We start from the raw sequence: 16,853 nt of genomic DNA on the forward strand, positions 1-16,853 counted from the left end.
CCCAATATGCCTTATGTGTGATGTGCACTTTGGACTTTCACAAATGACCGTTAACCCTTAAAATTCCATTGTTTCAGTGTGAATTAGACCCTTATTTGCTTTCTGGAATATCCTTATTACTAAGTAATCTATTAATTACCCAGCAGAAGCTGTGTCACTATGCATCCTTTATATTTGTCTTAAATTAAGCGAGGAAATGGAATCCCAAATTACTCTGTCTTTTCAAGTAAGTGAATATTAGGTGGCTCCTAAGATGGTAAAGTTAGAACAATTAAGTAAATTAACTTAGCTTTGAAGTTAACTTCCAATTGTCTCTTAAAATGTGTCTTCCTATCTTCTTAATATATCACCATGTAATGACTTCCTTCTCTGCCCTACATTTTATTTCCTTTTATACACAAATATTATGAGTCAACTCTATAGAGAAGGTTGGGGAAAATACTGTATCCTGTGGGACCAGCAGTAGTCCTAGATAAAAGAAATAGATATTTGAGCCTTGGGTAAAACTGATATGTTGGTTGATGGTGGTGGTGGTTTTTCTTTTTTAATTATCTCTGTGAATGTACCCAGAGGCTAATACATAAAGATAAACTAAATGGAAATATATGGACATATGGATGATCCAGTGCAAAGTTAGAATTAGGCATGAGAGTCTCTATATTAAGGCTTTTTAGTAAGCATAAGTTACTGGGTATATTATTGACCTTGACTGCTTTTGTATGCTTTGTTGCCTAATGAAGTTATTGGCATTGAATTGACCCAGCAGACTTTTAAGAGCCATCCCTGGGAGGTGATATAGCTGGGTTATTAAGCCTTGAAAGAGAGAGGGGAGGCAGGAAGGTGACATTACTCAAATTCTGTAGAACTGAAAACAACTAGGTTTGTTTAATCTGTAACCTAGAAAACCACTAAAGTTATGTCCATTCTCACTGAAACTCAGTTTATTGAAAAAATTATTTTAAAATATGAATGTAATCATTTTAGAAAAGCTCGAGCACATGGATGCCATGCATGTTATCTATTTTAATACTCATAATTTTTCATTTCAGGTACGTCCTTCCATTCCTTGGATATGCGTAGAGAATATGAAGAGTAAATAAGTTACTTATTTTGTTTGATCCCACCATAGGTGATTGAAGCCAAAGAAAATGAAAGAAAAATCAACGAGGCCCGAGAATGTTACAGACCAGTGGCAGCAAGAGCATCTCTTCTTTATTTTGTTATTAATGACCTCCAAAAAATCAACCCCCTCTACCAATTCTCTTTGAAGGTAATGCTGAATGAGCTAAGAAATATGGAAAACTTTAGGAGTTCAATTTGTTTCTGGAAAATTGGAATTTATTTTATTATTGATAATAATAATAACTATTATTACTATTATTGAGACAGAGTCTCACTCTGTAGCCCAGGCTGGAGTGCAGTGGCGTGATCATTGCAACCTCTGCCTCCCATATTCAAGCAATTGTCATGCCTCAGTCACCTGAGTAGCTGAGACTACAGGAGTGCGCCACCACACCTGGCTAATTTTTTGTATTTTTAGTAGAGACAGGGTTTTGCCACATTGCCTAGGCTGGTCTCGAACTCCTGACCTCAAATGATCTCCCCTCCTTGGCCTCCCAGAGTGCTGAGAGTACAGGCGTGAACCACCGCGCACAGCCAGAATGTATTTTTAAGCCATCGGTGTACCCAGTAAGGAGTCATGAGGATCTGGTTAACAAAATAACAAAAGCAAAATTCTTATTCTCAGGAATTTTCATTTATAATTTTCAGTAAGGCTTTGAGGTAATTAAACTATGCGTACGGCATCATATTATATTGGTGTATTGCTCCTGAGCAGACTCTTAATTTTTTTTTTTTTTTTTTTTGGGACGGAGTCTCCCTCTGTCGCCGAGGCTGGAGTGCAGTGGCGTGATCTCGGCTCACTGCAAGCTCCACCTTCCGGGTTCACGCCATTCTCCTGCCTCAGCCTCCTGAGTAGCTGGGACTACAGGCGCCTGCCACCACACCTGGCTAATTTTTTGTATTTTTAGAAGAGATGGGGTTTCACCGTGTTAGCCAGAACGGTCTCTATCTCCTGGCCAGCAGACTCTTTAAGGGAATTTTCCTTGAGGCTCCTGTTTTGTCTTTGTGAAAATATGTCTTGGAAAGAGAATGCTCATATTTCTTTGCTAAAGAAAGAAAAATAATAAGAACAACTATTTATTAAGTCACTATTACATGCAAGGCATTTTTATACTTTGGCTCATTCTTTATCCCTATTACATCTCAATAAAAAATATCATATCCCCATTTAAAAAATAAGGATGACATTTTCAAACTTTAAATAAATTGCCCAAAAATTTACATTTGTTATTGTAAGAGCCAGCATTTCAACCTGTAACTGTTTCCAAAGCCCATGCTCCACACCTTGTACCATGCTGCTACCTGCTGGGCAGTGCTCATTCATTCTGTTCATCTGTTTATCCGTTTTTAGACAAATGTTTATTATGATCAATCATGTCAGATGCTTGTCACTTGAGTGTATAGTTTTGGACAAAATGTAAGGGTGGAGGTATACCTTTATGTAGATACACATAGATATATATGTACACATAGATATAGTTCCACCTTTATGATCATACATTTGTTTATAAAAGTAGAAAGTATTGTAAGACAGAATGATAGAGGTGGAGAGGCTGCTTTACTGGGGGCTCAGAGAAGGCCTCCCAGAGGAAGTAACGTTTGTTTCTGAAGGATAAGTAGGACTTAGCTATGTAAAGAGCGTTTGGAGAAAACAGGAATGTGTGAGATGAAAGAATTCAGGGATTCCAGGTAGTGAGTGAATTTCTGTGGCTGCAGGGTAATGAGCAAGGGGAAAGGTAGCAAGAAATGAATCTAGAGAGGTGGGAAAGACTGAATCACGCAGAGTTTTGTAGACCACTGTGTGTGGAATTTGGGGATTATATTCTGTGTGCAACAAGAAGCCATTGGAAGATTTCAAGCAGATAACTGATGTGATGACAAAAGACTCAGAGTTACGAGAACAGACCTGAGATATGATTTGAAGCTGGAATCATTGGCTCTTGGAGATGGACTGGTTATGGGCAATAATAAAGAGGAAAGGATCAAGCATAACTAGCAGGTTTCCTAACAGTACAGAACTAGTATGCAAAACTTCTAACAAGCACAGTGTGGTTGGAGTTTGAAAGTAACCATGTGTGAGGAGAAGAGTAAAACTAAATCATCAGTGTCAGCGCAGTATTGCCCAAATTCCAAAACTACACTAAGGAATTACAATAAAAGAAAAATACTGGGCAGTCCCCCTTGTAAACATTGTTGGTAAACTCCTCCAGAAAATGTTGGCAAATTGAATCCAGCCATATATAAAAAGCACAATGTATCATGACCAAGTGGAATGTATGCCAAGAATCAAATTGGTTTAACATTCAAAAATCACGAAGTGTAATTAGTCAGTTAACAGAATAAAAGAAAAAAAGCTCATAGGGTCATTTCAGTTGATGCAAAGAACTTGAAAAATTTCAACAAGTGAGTTAAAAAAAAAACAACCAGCTCTCAACTAATGAATAGATGGTAACTTCTCAACATGATAAAATGCATCTAGAAAAAATCTACACCAACGTTATACTTAATGTTGAAAATGGAATGCTTTTCCCTAAAATCAGGAACAAGACAAGGATATCTTTCTCTCAGCACATCTATTCAGTGCTGCACTGGAAGTTATAGTCGGTACAGTAAGACAATAGAAGGCAAGAGATTTAAAAGAAGAAGAAAAACTCTGTTTTTTCACAGATGACCTGATTATGTATATAGAAAATCCCAAGAAACTCACCAAAACCCTGCCAGGACTAAGAAGTGAATTTTTAGCAAGGTTGCAGGATATAAGGTTGACATACAATGTACCTTGTATTTCTATACATGAGAAACAAGTGGAAAATAAAATCAGTGTCTTAGCACTATTTACAGTGGCTTCCAAAGCCATGAAGCTTTTTAGGAATAATTTTAATAAAATATATGCAAGGTTTGTATTCCAAAAACTACAAAATATTGTTGAGAAAAATTAAGGCCTAACTAAATAGATACACCATGTTCATCAATTGGAATGCTCAATATTCTTAAGATGTCAGTTCGCTCCAAACTGATCTATAGATTCAATTCAGTCCCAATCAAAACACCAGAAGACATTTCCTTTTTCCTTTTGGTAGAAATTGGCAAGCTTATCCTGAAAATTTGTGTGAAAATTCAAAGGAGTTAAAATAGCTAAACAATTTTGAAAAAGAAAAAAAAACAGGGTTGGAAGACTTACAATTTCTGATTTTAAGACTTATATCTACACGAATCAAGATGTTGTGGTACTGGCCTGAAGAAAAATGCATAGATCTGTGGAACAGATTGGAGAATCCCGAAGTACACCCACAAATGCATGGTCAATTGATTTTCAGTAGGGGTGCCAAGACAATTCAATGAGGAAAGGATAGTTCTTACAACAAATGGTGCTGGAGCAATTGGATATCCACATGACATAAAATAAACCTCAAACTATTATACTACATAAAAAAATTCAAAATGAATTTATTAAGCTGTACATTTTCTAGGAAAAAAATAAGAGAGGGCTTTGGGTTAGGCAAAGGTTTCTTAGGACACAATAGAAAATAAAAACTTAATAAATTGAACCTTATCAAGCTTAAAAGTTTATGGTTTTCAAAAGATATGAAGATGAAAAGGTAGGCCACAGACAAGCAAAGACAATATTCTCAATACATATATATAAAACAAAGAATTTTTATCAGGATATAAAAAGAACTTGTACAACTCAGTAATAAGAGTTGAACAGACATATAATAACACATATGAATTATCCACAAGCACATTAAAAATGCTCATCAGGCATCAGAAAAATGCAAAATAAAAGCAGAATGAGATCTTATTCTATGTCCCACAGAACGGCTAAAGTTTCAGAAGACTGTTAATAGCAAATGTGGCACAGATATGGTACTACAACTCTCTCACATTGCTGGAAGGAATGCAATAAACCGTTTTGGAAAACAGTTTGGCAGTTTCTTGTAAAGATAAATATACAGTTACAAAATATGATCTCACACTTTTACTCCAGGCATTTACCTAAGATAAATAAAAATGTATGCCTGCAAAAAGCTTAACAAATGTTCATAGACGCTTTATTCATAAAAGCCAAAGTCTAAAAACAATCCAAAGGATGGACACATTAATAGTCATGCAGATTTTGCATGTTCCCACAGTGGGCTATTACTCAAAACATAAAGGTATGAATTGTTGGTACACACAACAACATGGATATGTCACCAAACGATTATGTTGAAAAGAAGCAGCCAGATACCGAGGAGTATATACCATATGATGCTATTTATGTGAAATTATAGAAAAGGCAAAATTATTCTACAGTGACAGAGGCAGGTCAGTAATTGACTGGGGCTGGCGATGGTGGTGGGAATAGGCTGTAAATAGGCACATGAGAACTTTTTCTGGTAATGTAAGTAGAAAGGTTCTTTATCTTGATTGCTACGGTTATTGTTAGAATATATCTATTTGTCAAGACTCATCAAACTGTGCATATAATAGGCACATTTTATAGTATGTAAACGAAAAACTGATTTTAAGCAAGTGTAAATATCAGGTTAGTACAGATTGAGCATCCTAATCCAAAAAGCAGAATGCTCCAAAATCCGAAACTTTTTGAATGCTGACAAGATGCCCCAAGTGGAAAATTCTACACCTGACCTCATGCACTTTATGCACAAAATTGTTCAAAATATTGTATAAAATTAACTTCAGGCTATGTCTATAAGGTGTATATGAAACATACATGAATTTTTTTTTTCATTTTGTTTTGTTTTTGAGATGGAGTCTCAACTCTGTCACGCAGACTGGAATGTAGTGGTGCAATCTCGGCTCACTGCAACCTCCACCTCTCAGGTTGAAGCGATTCTCCTGTCCCAGCCCCTCAAGTAACTGGGACTACAGGCACCCACCACCATGCCTGGCTAAATTTTGTATTTTTGGTAGAGATGGGGTTTCACCATGTTGGCCAGGCTGGTCTCAAACTCCTGAATTCAGGTGATCCACCTGCCTCAGCCTCCCAAAGTGCTGGGATTACAGGCATGAGCCACAAGCCACAAGCCCAACCTATAAATGCTTTTGTGTTTAAACTTTGGTTCCATCCCCAAGACATCTCACTGTGTATTTGCAAATATTCAAACATCTGAAAAAATCCAAAATCTGAAACACTTCTGGCCCCAAGTATTTCAGATAAGACATATTCAAGCTATACTTTGTTAATGCCTTCTTACCAATGTTTACTGTATATATCTGTCATTGTAGGATTTTACTTTCACTCAAATATACATACTTCAAGGTGAATTAATCTGTGGTCTCTGGTCCCTATCATCCAAAAATAAATAGATATTTTTATATTGATGGCTATTTATATATATAGATATATTTTTCAAATTTATATAGAGAGATATAGCAATTGATACAACGCCATTATCACCAAGGCATGAATGAGAGTAATAAATATCAAGAGTGATCTTTAAAGGAAGAAGAGGTGACCAAAGGGCATCCCGAAAGTATATGGGAACAACAACAACAACGACAACAAAACACAGCAAATAACCAGATTTTAAAATAAGGACATAAGTGGACATTTCTCCGAAGATGTTATAAAAATGATCAACAAGCCTGGGCAACACAGAGAAACCCTGTCTGTACAGAAAAATTCAAAAATTAGCCAAGTGTGATGACACATGCCTGTGGTCTCAGCTACCCAAGAGGCTGAGGTGGGAGGATTGCTTAGGACCGGGAGGTTGAGGCTGCAGTGAGCCACTATCACTCCACTGCACTCCAGGCTGGATGACAGAATGAAAGTTTGTCTCAAAAAAGGCAACAAACATATGAAAAAATACTCAACATTACCAATTTTTAGGGAGATGCAACCCAAAACCACAATGAGATATCACCTCACACCCATTAGAATGGCTACTATCAAAAAAAAAAGATAACAAGTGTTGGTAATGACGTGGAGAAATTGGAATCTTTTGGTGGGGGTGCAAAATGGTACAGCCACTATGGAAAACAGTGTAGCAATTCCTCAGAAAAATTACAAATAGAATTACCATATGATCAAGCAATTCCACTTCTAGCTATTTATTCAAAAGAATCAAAAGAGTGTCTTTAGGAGATATCCAAATACCCAAATTCATAGTAGCATTATTTACAATAGCCAAAAGGTGGAAGCAACCCAGATGTCCATCAGTGGATGAATAGATTAATCAAATGTTGTATATCCGTGCAGTTGAATATTCTTTTGCCTTAAAAATGAACAAATTTCTCATACATGCTACAACATGGATGAACCTTGATATTATCCTAATTCAAATGAGCAAGTCACAGTAAGACTATGACTCTGCTTATATGAGTGTATTAGTCTGTTTTCACAGTGCTGATAAAGACATACCCAAGAGACTGGGTGATTTATAAAGAAAAAGAGGTTTAATGGAGTCACAGTTCCATGTGACTGGGGAGGCCTCACAATCATGGTGGAAGGCGAAAGGCACTTCTTACATGGCAGCAGGCAAGACAGAATGAGAGCCAAGTGAAAGAGATTTCCCCTCGTAAAACCATCAGATCTCATGAGAGTTATTCACTACCACCAGAAGAGTATGGGAGAAACTGCCCCCATGATTCAGTTATCTTCCACCAGGTGCCTCCCACAACACATGGGAATTATGGGAGCTATAATTCAAGTTGAGATTTGGGTGGGGACACAGCCAAACCACATCAGTGAGGTACCTATAATAGCCAAACTCATAGAAACAGAAAGTAGAATAAAAGTGGTTGCCAGGGATGCGGGGAAGGGAGAGTATACAGTTGTTTGATGGGTACAGAGCTTCAGTTTTGCAACATGAAAAAGCTCTGGCATCCTAGTGACACTGGATTTAGCTTTTCTTGTTCCTCTTTGGGAGCTGTTTGTGTTAGTATGGACTGCCGCAGGTAATTTTTAAATTGGGCTCATCACATTGTGTTGTATTTTTGTAATCTTACGTGAAGAGAATCTGTACTGCAAGTAAAACCTACTCCCCCAAAAACGTATGGCCTTGAATCTGCATTAAACAGTATAATTTATGTTCATGAGAAAAAAATTCCACATTTCTTGTGGTTACACAAGAATGTGACTATACTTAACACTACTGAACTGAATGTATGTACACTTAAAATTGTTAAGATGGTAACTTTTATGTTACGTGTATCCTACCACAATCAAATATTAAAATATTATTTTAAGTACATGGGCAGAAGGAGAGAAAATGGTGCAATTCAATTGCGTGGAAGGAGATTGAATGGATTTCATGGAATCATATTCATAATAACAGTAATGACAGCAAACATTTAATGAGCATGTACCATGTGCCAGAAACTATAATCCTCCTAAAAATTTTGCCTCATTCTCACTCCCTGTAGATAAACCTTAAGCTGTTGCCCTGTGTATCTGGGGCTAGCTAGACATCCAGGCACCAATTGTCACATGTTAATGGTCACATTAAATTTCCCAGGCTTTTAACGTGCTGTTCCACAGAGCGATCGAGCAGGCCGACAAGGTGGAAGACATGCAGGGACGCATCTCTGTCCTGATGGAGAGCATCACCCACGCTGTCTTCCTCTACACCAGCCAGGCGCTGTTTGAGAAGGACAAGCTCACCTTCCTGTCCCAGATGGCTTTTCAGGTAAGGAGATCAGTTACTTGAAAAAGGATCCCCAGAACCAAAGGCAGATGCCTCTGTTTATTATATATTTTATTTCTGCTGAAGCAAAATATAATAGACTTTTTTTTTTTTTTGGAAGCCCTTGGTGGCATGAGGGGAATTTGCTTCCCACAGGGAACTTGGGCATGTGACAGCCTTCTCCTAGGTCCCAGTGCTTTGGTTTGGGGAGTGGGGCCGGTGGGGTGGGTATACACATTATGCTCCTACCACAGCGGTCACCCTGAAAAATATTCAAGAGACATTCTTCTCACCTTCTCGGGTCCTGTAAAGAAACTTCAAGGCACTACCAGGAAGGTTCTTTGAGATCAGGGTTATGAGTCCAGATCCGAGTGGAGCTGGGCTCCTTACAAAACAGCGACTGGGTTCGTCCATGTTGTCAAAAATGACTGAATTTTCCTTTTTTTCATTGTGTGTAATTAATAATGTATATTTTTAAATTGCTAAAGGAGTAGATTTTAAATCTCATCACAAAGAAGATAAGTATGTGAGGTGATGGATATATGAATTAGCTTAATTTAACCATTCTACAATATAAACATGTATCAAAGCGTCACACTGTACCACTTAAATATATATAATTATTATTTGTCAATTAAAATTAAGAAAATGACAGCAGTAACTAGGTAAAGAGAGCTCCAGGTTTCTTACCCACACCTTCAGTGAAACCTGCTTCCTTTTTTTTTTTCCTTTTTCACATGAATTTCTATGAAAGACTTTGTTTAAATAAAAGCGTTCATGGCCGGGCGCGGTGGCTCACTCCTGTAATCCCAGCACTTTGGGAGGCCGAGGTGGGTGGATCACCAAGTCAGGAGATTGAGACCATCCTGGCTAACACGGTGAAACCCCGGCTCTACTAAAAATACAAAAAATTAGCCAGGCGTGGTGGCAGGCGCCTGTAGTCCCAGCTACTTGGGAAGCTGAGGCAGGAGAATGGCACGAACCCAGGAAGCAGAGCTTGGAGTGAGCTGAGATCGTGCCACTGCACTCCAGCCTGGGGGCAACAGAGCGAGACTCCGTCTCAGAAAAAAAAAAAAAAAAAAAAAAAGTTCGTGATAAGAAAAAAGAAACCCTTGCAGACCACATTCCTAGATAAAATAAGCAGATTGTCCTTTTATCAGCCATTTTGCTTTACGTCTTTTTCTATGCAAATGTTAAGGAAAGGTCTATGTCTTAGCTATTCTGTGTGTGCCAAAGAAGGCACTTTATACGCATCTGCAGCTAATGATGAACTATGTATGTAATAAACAGGAGCAAGGCATTACACAATGAAATACTTGTTTTTTTGTTTGTTTTGAGACGGAGTCTCACTGTGTCGCCAGGCTGGGGTGCAGTGGTGCTATCTCAGCTTGCACCCTTTGCCTCCCAGGTTCAAGCGATTCTTCTGCCTCAGCCTCCTGAGTAGCTGGGACTACAGGCGTGCACCACCACACCCAGCTAATTTTTGTATTTGTAGTAGAGACGGGGTTTCACCATGTTGGCCAGGATGGTCTTGATCTCTTGACCTCATGATCTGCCTGCCTCTGCCTCCGAAAGTGCTGGGATTACATTCATGAAATATTTGTTTTGTATGTACTGCTCATTAATAGAAAAAGACCAGGGATGATAATACATGACATGAACATCTATTTAAAACTTCCCCTTGGAAGCCATAGCTATGTCATAATCTCAAGTCCTGACAATCTATATAAATCAAAGTTTCATAACTATATGGATAATTACTTGTTTGTTGAAATAAACTCAAGAAAAAATAATATCTAATAAAATATTTTACTGGATGTTATCACTGATAACACCTTTTGAAAATATCTGGAATTTTAAGATAATATAAAGCTCAAAAATTTTACCTGTTTAGCTTTGTGGGGTGTTATGGTTTTTATATGGAAATTAGGAATACTTCATTTGTACTCTCCAAAATATACTTTGGATTTTTTATCAGTTCTGTGACCAGAATGTCTAAAGTTTATTCCACTTCACAATGTGTTTAGTTATATCTATAAAAGGTTTTCTCATTCTTCTCAATATAATCTTACATATTAAAAAATCCTTCATGTACCTTGTAGTTTATTGAATAACTACTATACCAGAATTAACTAATAATACTGGTTCTACCTTCTGTTTAGTAATTTAATCCATTGTCACTGGAGGCTTTCTCATTTTGTGTAAGTGTTAAGACAAGTTTGATCTAATAATAAAACACTTAATACGAATGCATATTTTAAATATGTTGCTAATAGTGATAGGTGTTACAATTGGAATAAATCAGCCTTCATAATTATTTCCTGTTAGATTTCTGATCATGGTTTTGAGATCATTGACATAATCTAAGATTCCCTATTTCAACAGTAGAACAGATGTCAAGTGGAGTTCCCAGCAGGTATGGTTCTGCCTAGTCAGTCATGTCTGTTAAATGTGTGACTACTTCCTGTGTGACGATTTTCATGTAAACCTAATAATCCTTTTCAATTTTGTCTACTCTCAAGATTTTGTTGAGAAAGAAAGAGATAGACCCCCTTGAATTGGATTTCCTGCTTCGATTCACAGTTGAACACACTCATCTGAGTCCCGTTGACTTCCTAACTTCTCAATCATGGAGTGCTATCAAGGTATGTTAGGAATACAGTTTCTCAATTTCTGGATCTTATTTAAAATATTAGCTCTCTCCAGTGTTGAAATGTAAACATTAAAGAATACAGGTGATGTATTAAATACCATTTCAGTTGTAGAAATGCACTGTATAATGTGATGTTATTAATCTTTGTATTATTCAGTTGGTTAATTTCTCATTTAGATGTAAAGGAGCTTTTGGCTTATGTATAGGTGGAAAAGTTAATAAATATGTGCAATCTGTCAGGACCTTTGATAAAAGCCAAGTGATACAAATGAATATTTTTAAAAATTTCCTGAAATCTACTTTGTTTTCTTTTTAAATCGTTTCGCCATTTTTCTAAATAGTTCTTTAAATTACACCACAATAGAGTCGTTTATTCTCATTGTAAAATGTTTAAGAAAAACAGAATATTTTAGAGAAAAAAGTGACAGTTGTCTTAAACCTCAACTATCAATCCTCATTGCATTTTTCTGTCACAGGCCCTATTGTTAGAAGTGAATTCTTCCAGGATCTGGAGTATCTTAATGATGTTCAACATATGCTAAGCTTTGCCCTACTCTTTTTTCTAAGAAGGAAACATTTCTGTGCATTGGAAATAACTGTTACCTCTTATTTTTATATATGTTCAGCTTTTTAAAGTAGTATATGTAATTAGATTGTAACTTTAGAATTCAAAATTCAAGTTCAAATGTGTATCATTCAGGGTCTTAACAGGAAACAGATGGCACATTCAAAAGGGTGATGAAGAAAGTTTAACCAAGAGTCTATTTTCATAGTATGGGCAAGAAGGATTAGGAAATCAACCAGGGGATGGGGAAGGAAAAAAGAGGAAAAGGACAGTTACTGGAACTTCATAAGAAATGAAGTTATGGGAGAGAGCCAACCGTAGAGGATCTGTGGCCTGTGGCAGAGAAACATAGTCCCTGCCAAACCACATTCCCACGAGAAAGAGCTGGGGTAGAAATGTTTCCAGAAAGGGGTCCCGATCCAGACCCCAAGAGAGGTTCTTGGATCTCGTGCAAGAAAGAATTCAGCGTGAGTCCGTAAAGCGAAAGCAAGTTTATTAATAAAGGAATAAAGAATGGCTACTCCATAGGGAGAGTAGCCCTGAGGGCTGCTGGTTGCCCATTTTTATGGTTATTTCTTGTTGATATGCTAAACAAGGGGTGGATTATTCATATCTCCCCTTTTTAGACTTTATAGGGTAACTTCCTGACGTTACCATGGCATTTGTAAACTGTTATGGCACTGGTGCAGTGTAGCAGTGAGGACAACCAGAGGTCACCCTCATCACCATCTTGGTTTTGTTGGGTTTTAGCCAGCTTCCTTACTGCAAGCTGCTTTATCTTTATGACCTGTATCTTGTGCCAGCTTCCTATATCATCCTGTGACTTAGAATGCCTTAACCTCCTAGGAATGCAACCCAGCAAGTCTCAGCCTCAATTTACCCAGCTCCTATTCAAGATGGAGTTGCTCTGGTTCAAATGCCTCTGACAGAAGTACCCCCACCTCTCTCTTCTCCAGTCTTCCAGGCTCCTGCCATTGCTTTCTGTTGGCCACACCCAACTAGGTCAGGGAACCAGGGAACTTAGCTCAAGTGTCCTTTGAGCTTACCCTTTCAGCAGAGCAAAAAAAAAAAATGGAAATCTGAAGAGGAAAGTGAACACTGTCCAGCACAGTTTTTTTACATAAGATTAGATACATTCACAAGTCTTCTTCTCAAACTATAAAGTATCGTTCACACCATTCCTACTTGTTTCCCTATCATATTACAGGCAATTGCTGTCATGGAAGAATTTCGAGGCATAGACCGAGATGTAGAAGGATCTGCCAAGCAGTGGAGGAAGTGGGTAGAATCTGAGTGTCCAGAAAAAGAAAAATTACCTCAAGAATGGAAGAAGAAAAGTTTAATACAGAAGCTGATTCTTCTGAGAGCAATGCGCCCTGACAGAATGACGTATGCTCTCAGGTGGGGTGGTCAGCATTTTTGGAAACATATATTAGTTAACATAGAGGAAATGTAGTCTGAAGAGTTAGGAGGATCTGGTGGAAGTGTTTACCATGCATTTTGATGGGGAGTGATTCTGCTGAGATTTTGATATTATAATCACTGGTACTATTAAAATTTGCTAAACACTAAACCATGTGCTAGGCAAACTCAGCACATTCTTCCCGAAAAAGCTTAATTCTGAAATCAGTAGGGGAGACGGGACTGATGGAAATATTCCTGGAAGAGAAATGGGTGTCAGCAGAGTTCAGAGGCCAGGAACATGCATTCATGCATTATCCAAGTGTAATTTCCATCGTTTTCTTTCAATGATGGCATTTTGGTTCTGAAGATTTTGCATGTCAAACAAAAATGCATTCCTTTCATGGAGTCACTCATAGTCCCTATAACTTTACAACCAATGCAGTTTCAAAGCAGAAACCCTTGTCTACATCTTGGTTTAAGTGTCCTTTTTCTTTGCCCTCTTGGCTTCTAAATGGTAATGTGCTGCTTAATTCACACAAGTCTCATTCTAATTTGAATTCACCAACCAAAGAGTTCTCAACTTCCTTCCCTATTGTGTTTCTTCAGTAATATTCATGTGCCTCAGGTTTTTTCCTTTGCTTTGTCTAGTTCAGCCAATTTTCCCTTTGCAGAAACCTCTGCTGAACTCTACTTTACAAGTTAATTCTGCTTAGTAGTACTTACTTTCTGCTAAATCTGATGCTGCTGGAAAATAATCCTTGCTTAATTGAGCCTCCCTGTGTTAGAAACACCCCAAAAAGCATTTGTATATTCATGAGAAGCCCAGCAGGCTGGAAAATTGCACTGTGGCAAATCTAATGAACTGTTAATAAGTAATGGGGGAATCTGGCAGGGGATTTGGGGGATACAAAGCCATAGCAGACAGCTGATGGCACTCAGGGGGGGTCTCAGTAGCCCCCCAAAATGGAACGTAGGCTTCTGATTTTCAGAGCTTCTAAGGAAGAGAAGGATTTCACTGACACACCTACCGCATACATCTAGCTGGATTCATATTGTTATTCTAACAAGACATCCCATTAATAAACCTGGTCACTTCTATCGTGTGCCTGTGTGGTTTAAGCTTATCCAAATGGTGACTCTTTTCAAGGTCAAAACCACTGATCATGTGTTTTGTATTCTTGTTTTTTATAGAAATTTTGTAGAGGAAAAACTGGGTGCGAAGTATGTGGAGAGGACCAGATTGGACTTAGTTAAAGCATTCGAAGAAAGCAGCGCAGCCACCCCCATATTCTTCATCCTGTCTCCAGGGGTAGATGCCCTTAAAGACCTGGAGATTCTTGGTGAGTGGCCGGGAGACTCGCTGGCCCGCCCCTTCTCCCTCCCTCCCTTTCACCCCCACCGCCTGCCCTTCCTTTCAGTTCACAGTGATCTTAGTTTCTTTTTTTTTTTTTAATTTGTTGAAGATTGGGTGTATGGAAAATGTAAAGCTAATAACACCATAGTCTGAAGAAATGTTGAAATGGAACATTCATGTGGCTGGCATAATGCAAGTTTCTTTTGTACTGTTTTCCACCTTTTGACTATATGAGGCCAGAGGGCAATTTTCCACATGCTCATGTAATCTTGTGCCCCCTGTGACTAAATAATGGTCATTAGAGCAAGTGTATTTGATTGCGCAAGGCACTGTCGCCTTTGTATTCTGGATTACCATTCCCCACGGCCTGCACCAAGAATACCAGGTTAATATAGCTGTGACCTGACTGTGCTCAATTTAAATGCAGTCTCACAAGGTGAGAGGCTTGTGCATTTACCCAATGAACAGATCCATTCAAAAAAATGATGTGATATCTACCACATGTTGCTCCTTTTTATGAGAGAAATGCTTTGCTACTCCTGCAAGAGTTTATAAAGCTCCATAACAATGCCTGCCATCTATCAAAATGTCAAAAGCTTCATTATCATAAAACCAAAGGAACTGGCTTCCACAGGCTTTTCTAATGCTTGCAATGAGGCAGCTGTGGAGAGCTCAAAATGCTGCTTGTGGATACAACAGAACTTTCTTTGGGATTCTTCAGGAAAGTCACTCAGAAGATGGCTGCGGTGACCACAGATGTGCATTAGACCACAGAATTCCAGGCTCCTCTCACCCTCCTTCATAGGCATTTCCTCTCACCATGGTGTATTCTCCCACAGGCAAAAGACTTGGCTTTACAATTGACTCTGGAAAATTCCACAATGTGTCTTTAGGACAAGGTCAGGAGACGGTGGCAGAAGTGGCACTGGAGAAAGCTTCCAAAGGAGGACACTGGGTCATCCTCCAAGTGAGTATTAAGTTTCAGGGAAGACACTGGGCATAAACACAGAGGAGGGCCAGGGCAGAGCTGGCCCGCCCAACAGAATGCTCCCTTAACACCCCTGTGCATGGCGATTTGCAGGGTGCAAGCAGTTCTGTCAGTGTTCATGATGCCTGCAAAGATGGTGAGGGGCTCTGCGGACAGCGATGGCTGTCATCTTCTGAGAGACTGTCTAGCCATTGTACTCTAAAATTAAAACTATTAGGAAGAACTTCGTCATTCCCCTCACTTAGAGATATCTGGAACACTCAATAGTGCCTGAGAACAAGCAGGCTCGTTTAGATCGCTAACACTGTTATCATAGTATCTGGGTTGATGTTAGAGTCGACAGAACTCTTTTTTAATGTGTATTGTTGTTGCAGAATTTTGCTCCTTAGCTCAGCTAAAACCGGGTCCTTGTCACACAACCAGAAAGGACTAGGAACACAGACACATTGAAGGGTGGGGGGAATGGAATTTATTCAGCAAAAAGAAAAAAAAAAAACTCTCAGCAAAGTGAGAGGGGATCCTGCTAACACACCCCAACCTCACAGATTGAATACCAGGCCACTGCCCGGGAGCTGTAGAGGCCAGGCTCCTCCCCGCTGCAAATGGTGCAAATTTCCTATGGCTCCACCACATTCTCCCAATGCACAGGCAGGTCAGAGATTCTCTGGGGACCCTCCCCAATACTTGGCTCTTGCATCAATCATTATCTCATACAAGTCCAACTCTGCCCCCACCTAGTGTGTAACATTCCCTTTGATTGTAAATTACAGGGATCTGAGTAGACAACTCCTTTATCCCTTCTCAGGCAAACATCACACAGACCTTTGGTTCTCCCACCCAGTGTCCTCTGGGATGCCCCCCTTGGCTGAGTATTACAAGAACCAGTGGAGCACAGGCCAGCATTAGGGGGCACCTGAGGAATGTGCTGACTCCATCCACAGCAAGCTCTGCTAGCTCTCTCAGCAGGTCTAGGAATGGCTATTTAGTTTTCAGCTGAGTCATGCAAAGGTTCTCGTCAGTAGGCAATTCACAGGCTACCTTATCTCGAATCATTACAACAAAGCTCCTAGGTTAGGAGTCGTGATTCTCTATATAAAGATGAGAAAAGCGAGCATCCGAGTGGCTGGAAAGCCTCA

The 16,853-nt window shown here is 38.9% G+C and overlaps 1 protein-coding gene across 1 annotated transcript in view; it reads left to right on the forward strand.

Annotated features, from left to right (window-relative positions):
* The window catches only part of DNAH11 (dynein axonemal heavy chain 11), a 359,011-nt gene that overhangs the window by 310,237 nt on the left and 31,921 nt on the right, over window positions 1-16,853 (forward strand). Inside the window, exons 68-73 of the mRNA XM_055347302.2 lie at window positions 1,130-1,270; window positions 8,586-8,756; window positions 11,276-11,398; window positions 13,179-13,372; window positions 14,567-14,715; window positions 15,569-15,696. Of these exons, the coding sequence (XP_055203277.1) occupies window positions 1,130-1,270; window positions 8,586-8,756; window positions 11,276-11,398; window positions 13,179-13,372; window positions 14,567-14,715; window positions 15,569-15,696 (906 nt within the window). The remainder of the gene's footprint in view (window positions 1-1,129; window positions 1,271-8,585; window positions 8,757-11,275; window positions 11,399-13,178; window positions 13,373-14,566; window positions 14,716-15,568; window positions 15,697-16,853) is intronic.

The sequence above is a fragment of the Gorilla gorilla genome, chromosome 6 (assembly GCF_029281585.2).
Source record: "Gorilla gorilla gorilla isolate KB3781 chromosome 6, NHGRI_mGorGor1-v2.1_pri, whole genome shotgun sequence".
Lineage (NCBI taxonomy): Eukaryota > Metazoa > Chordata > Mammalia > Primates > Hominidae > Gorilla > Gorilla gorilla.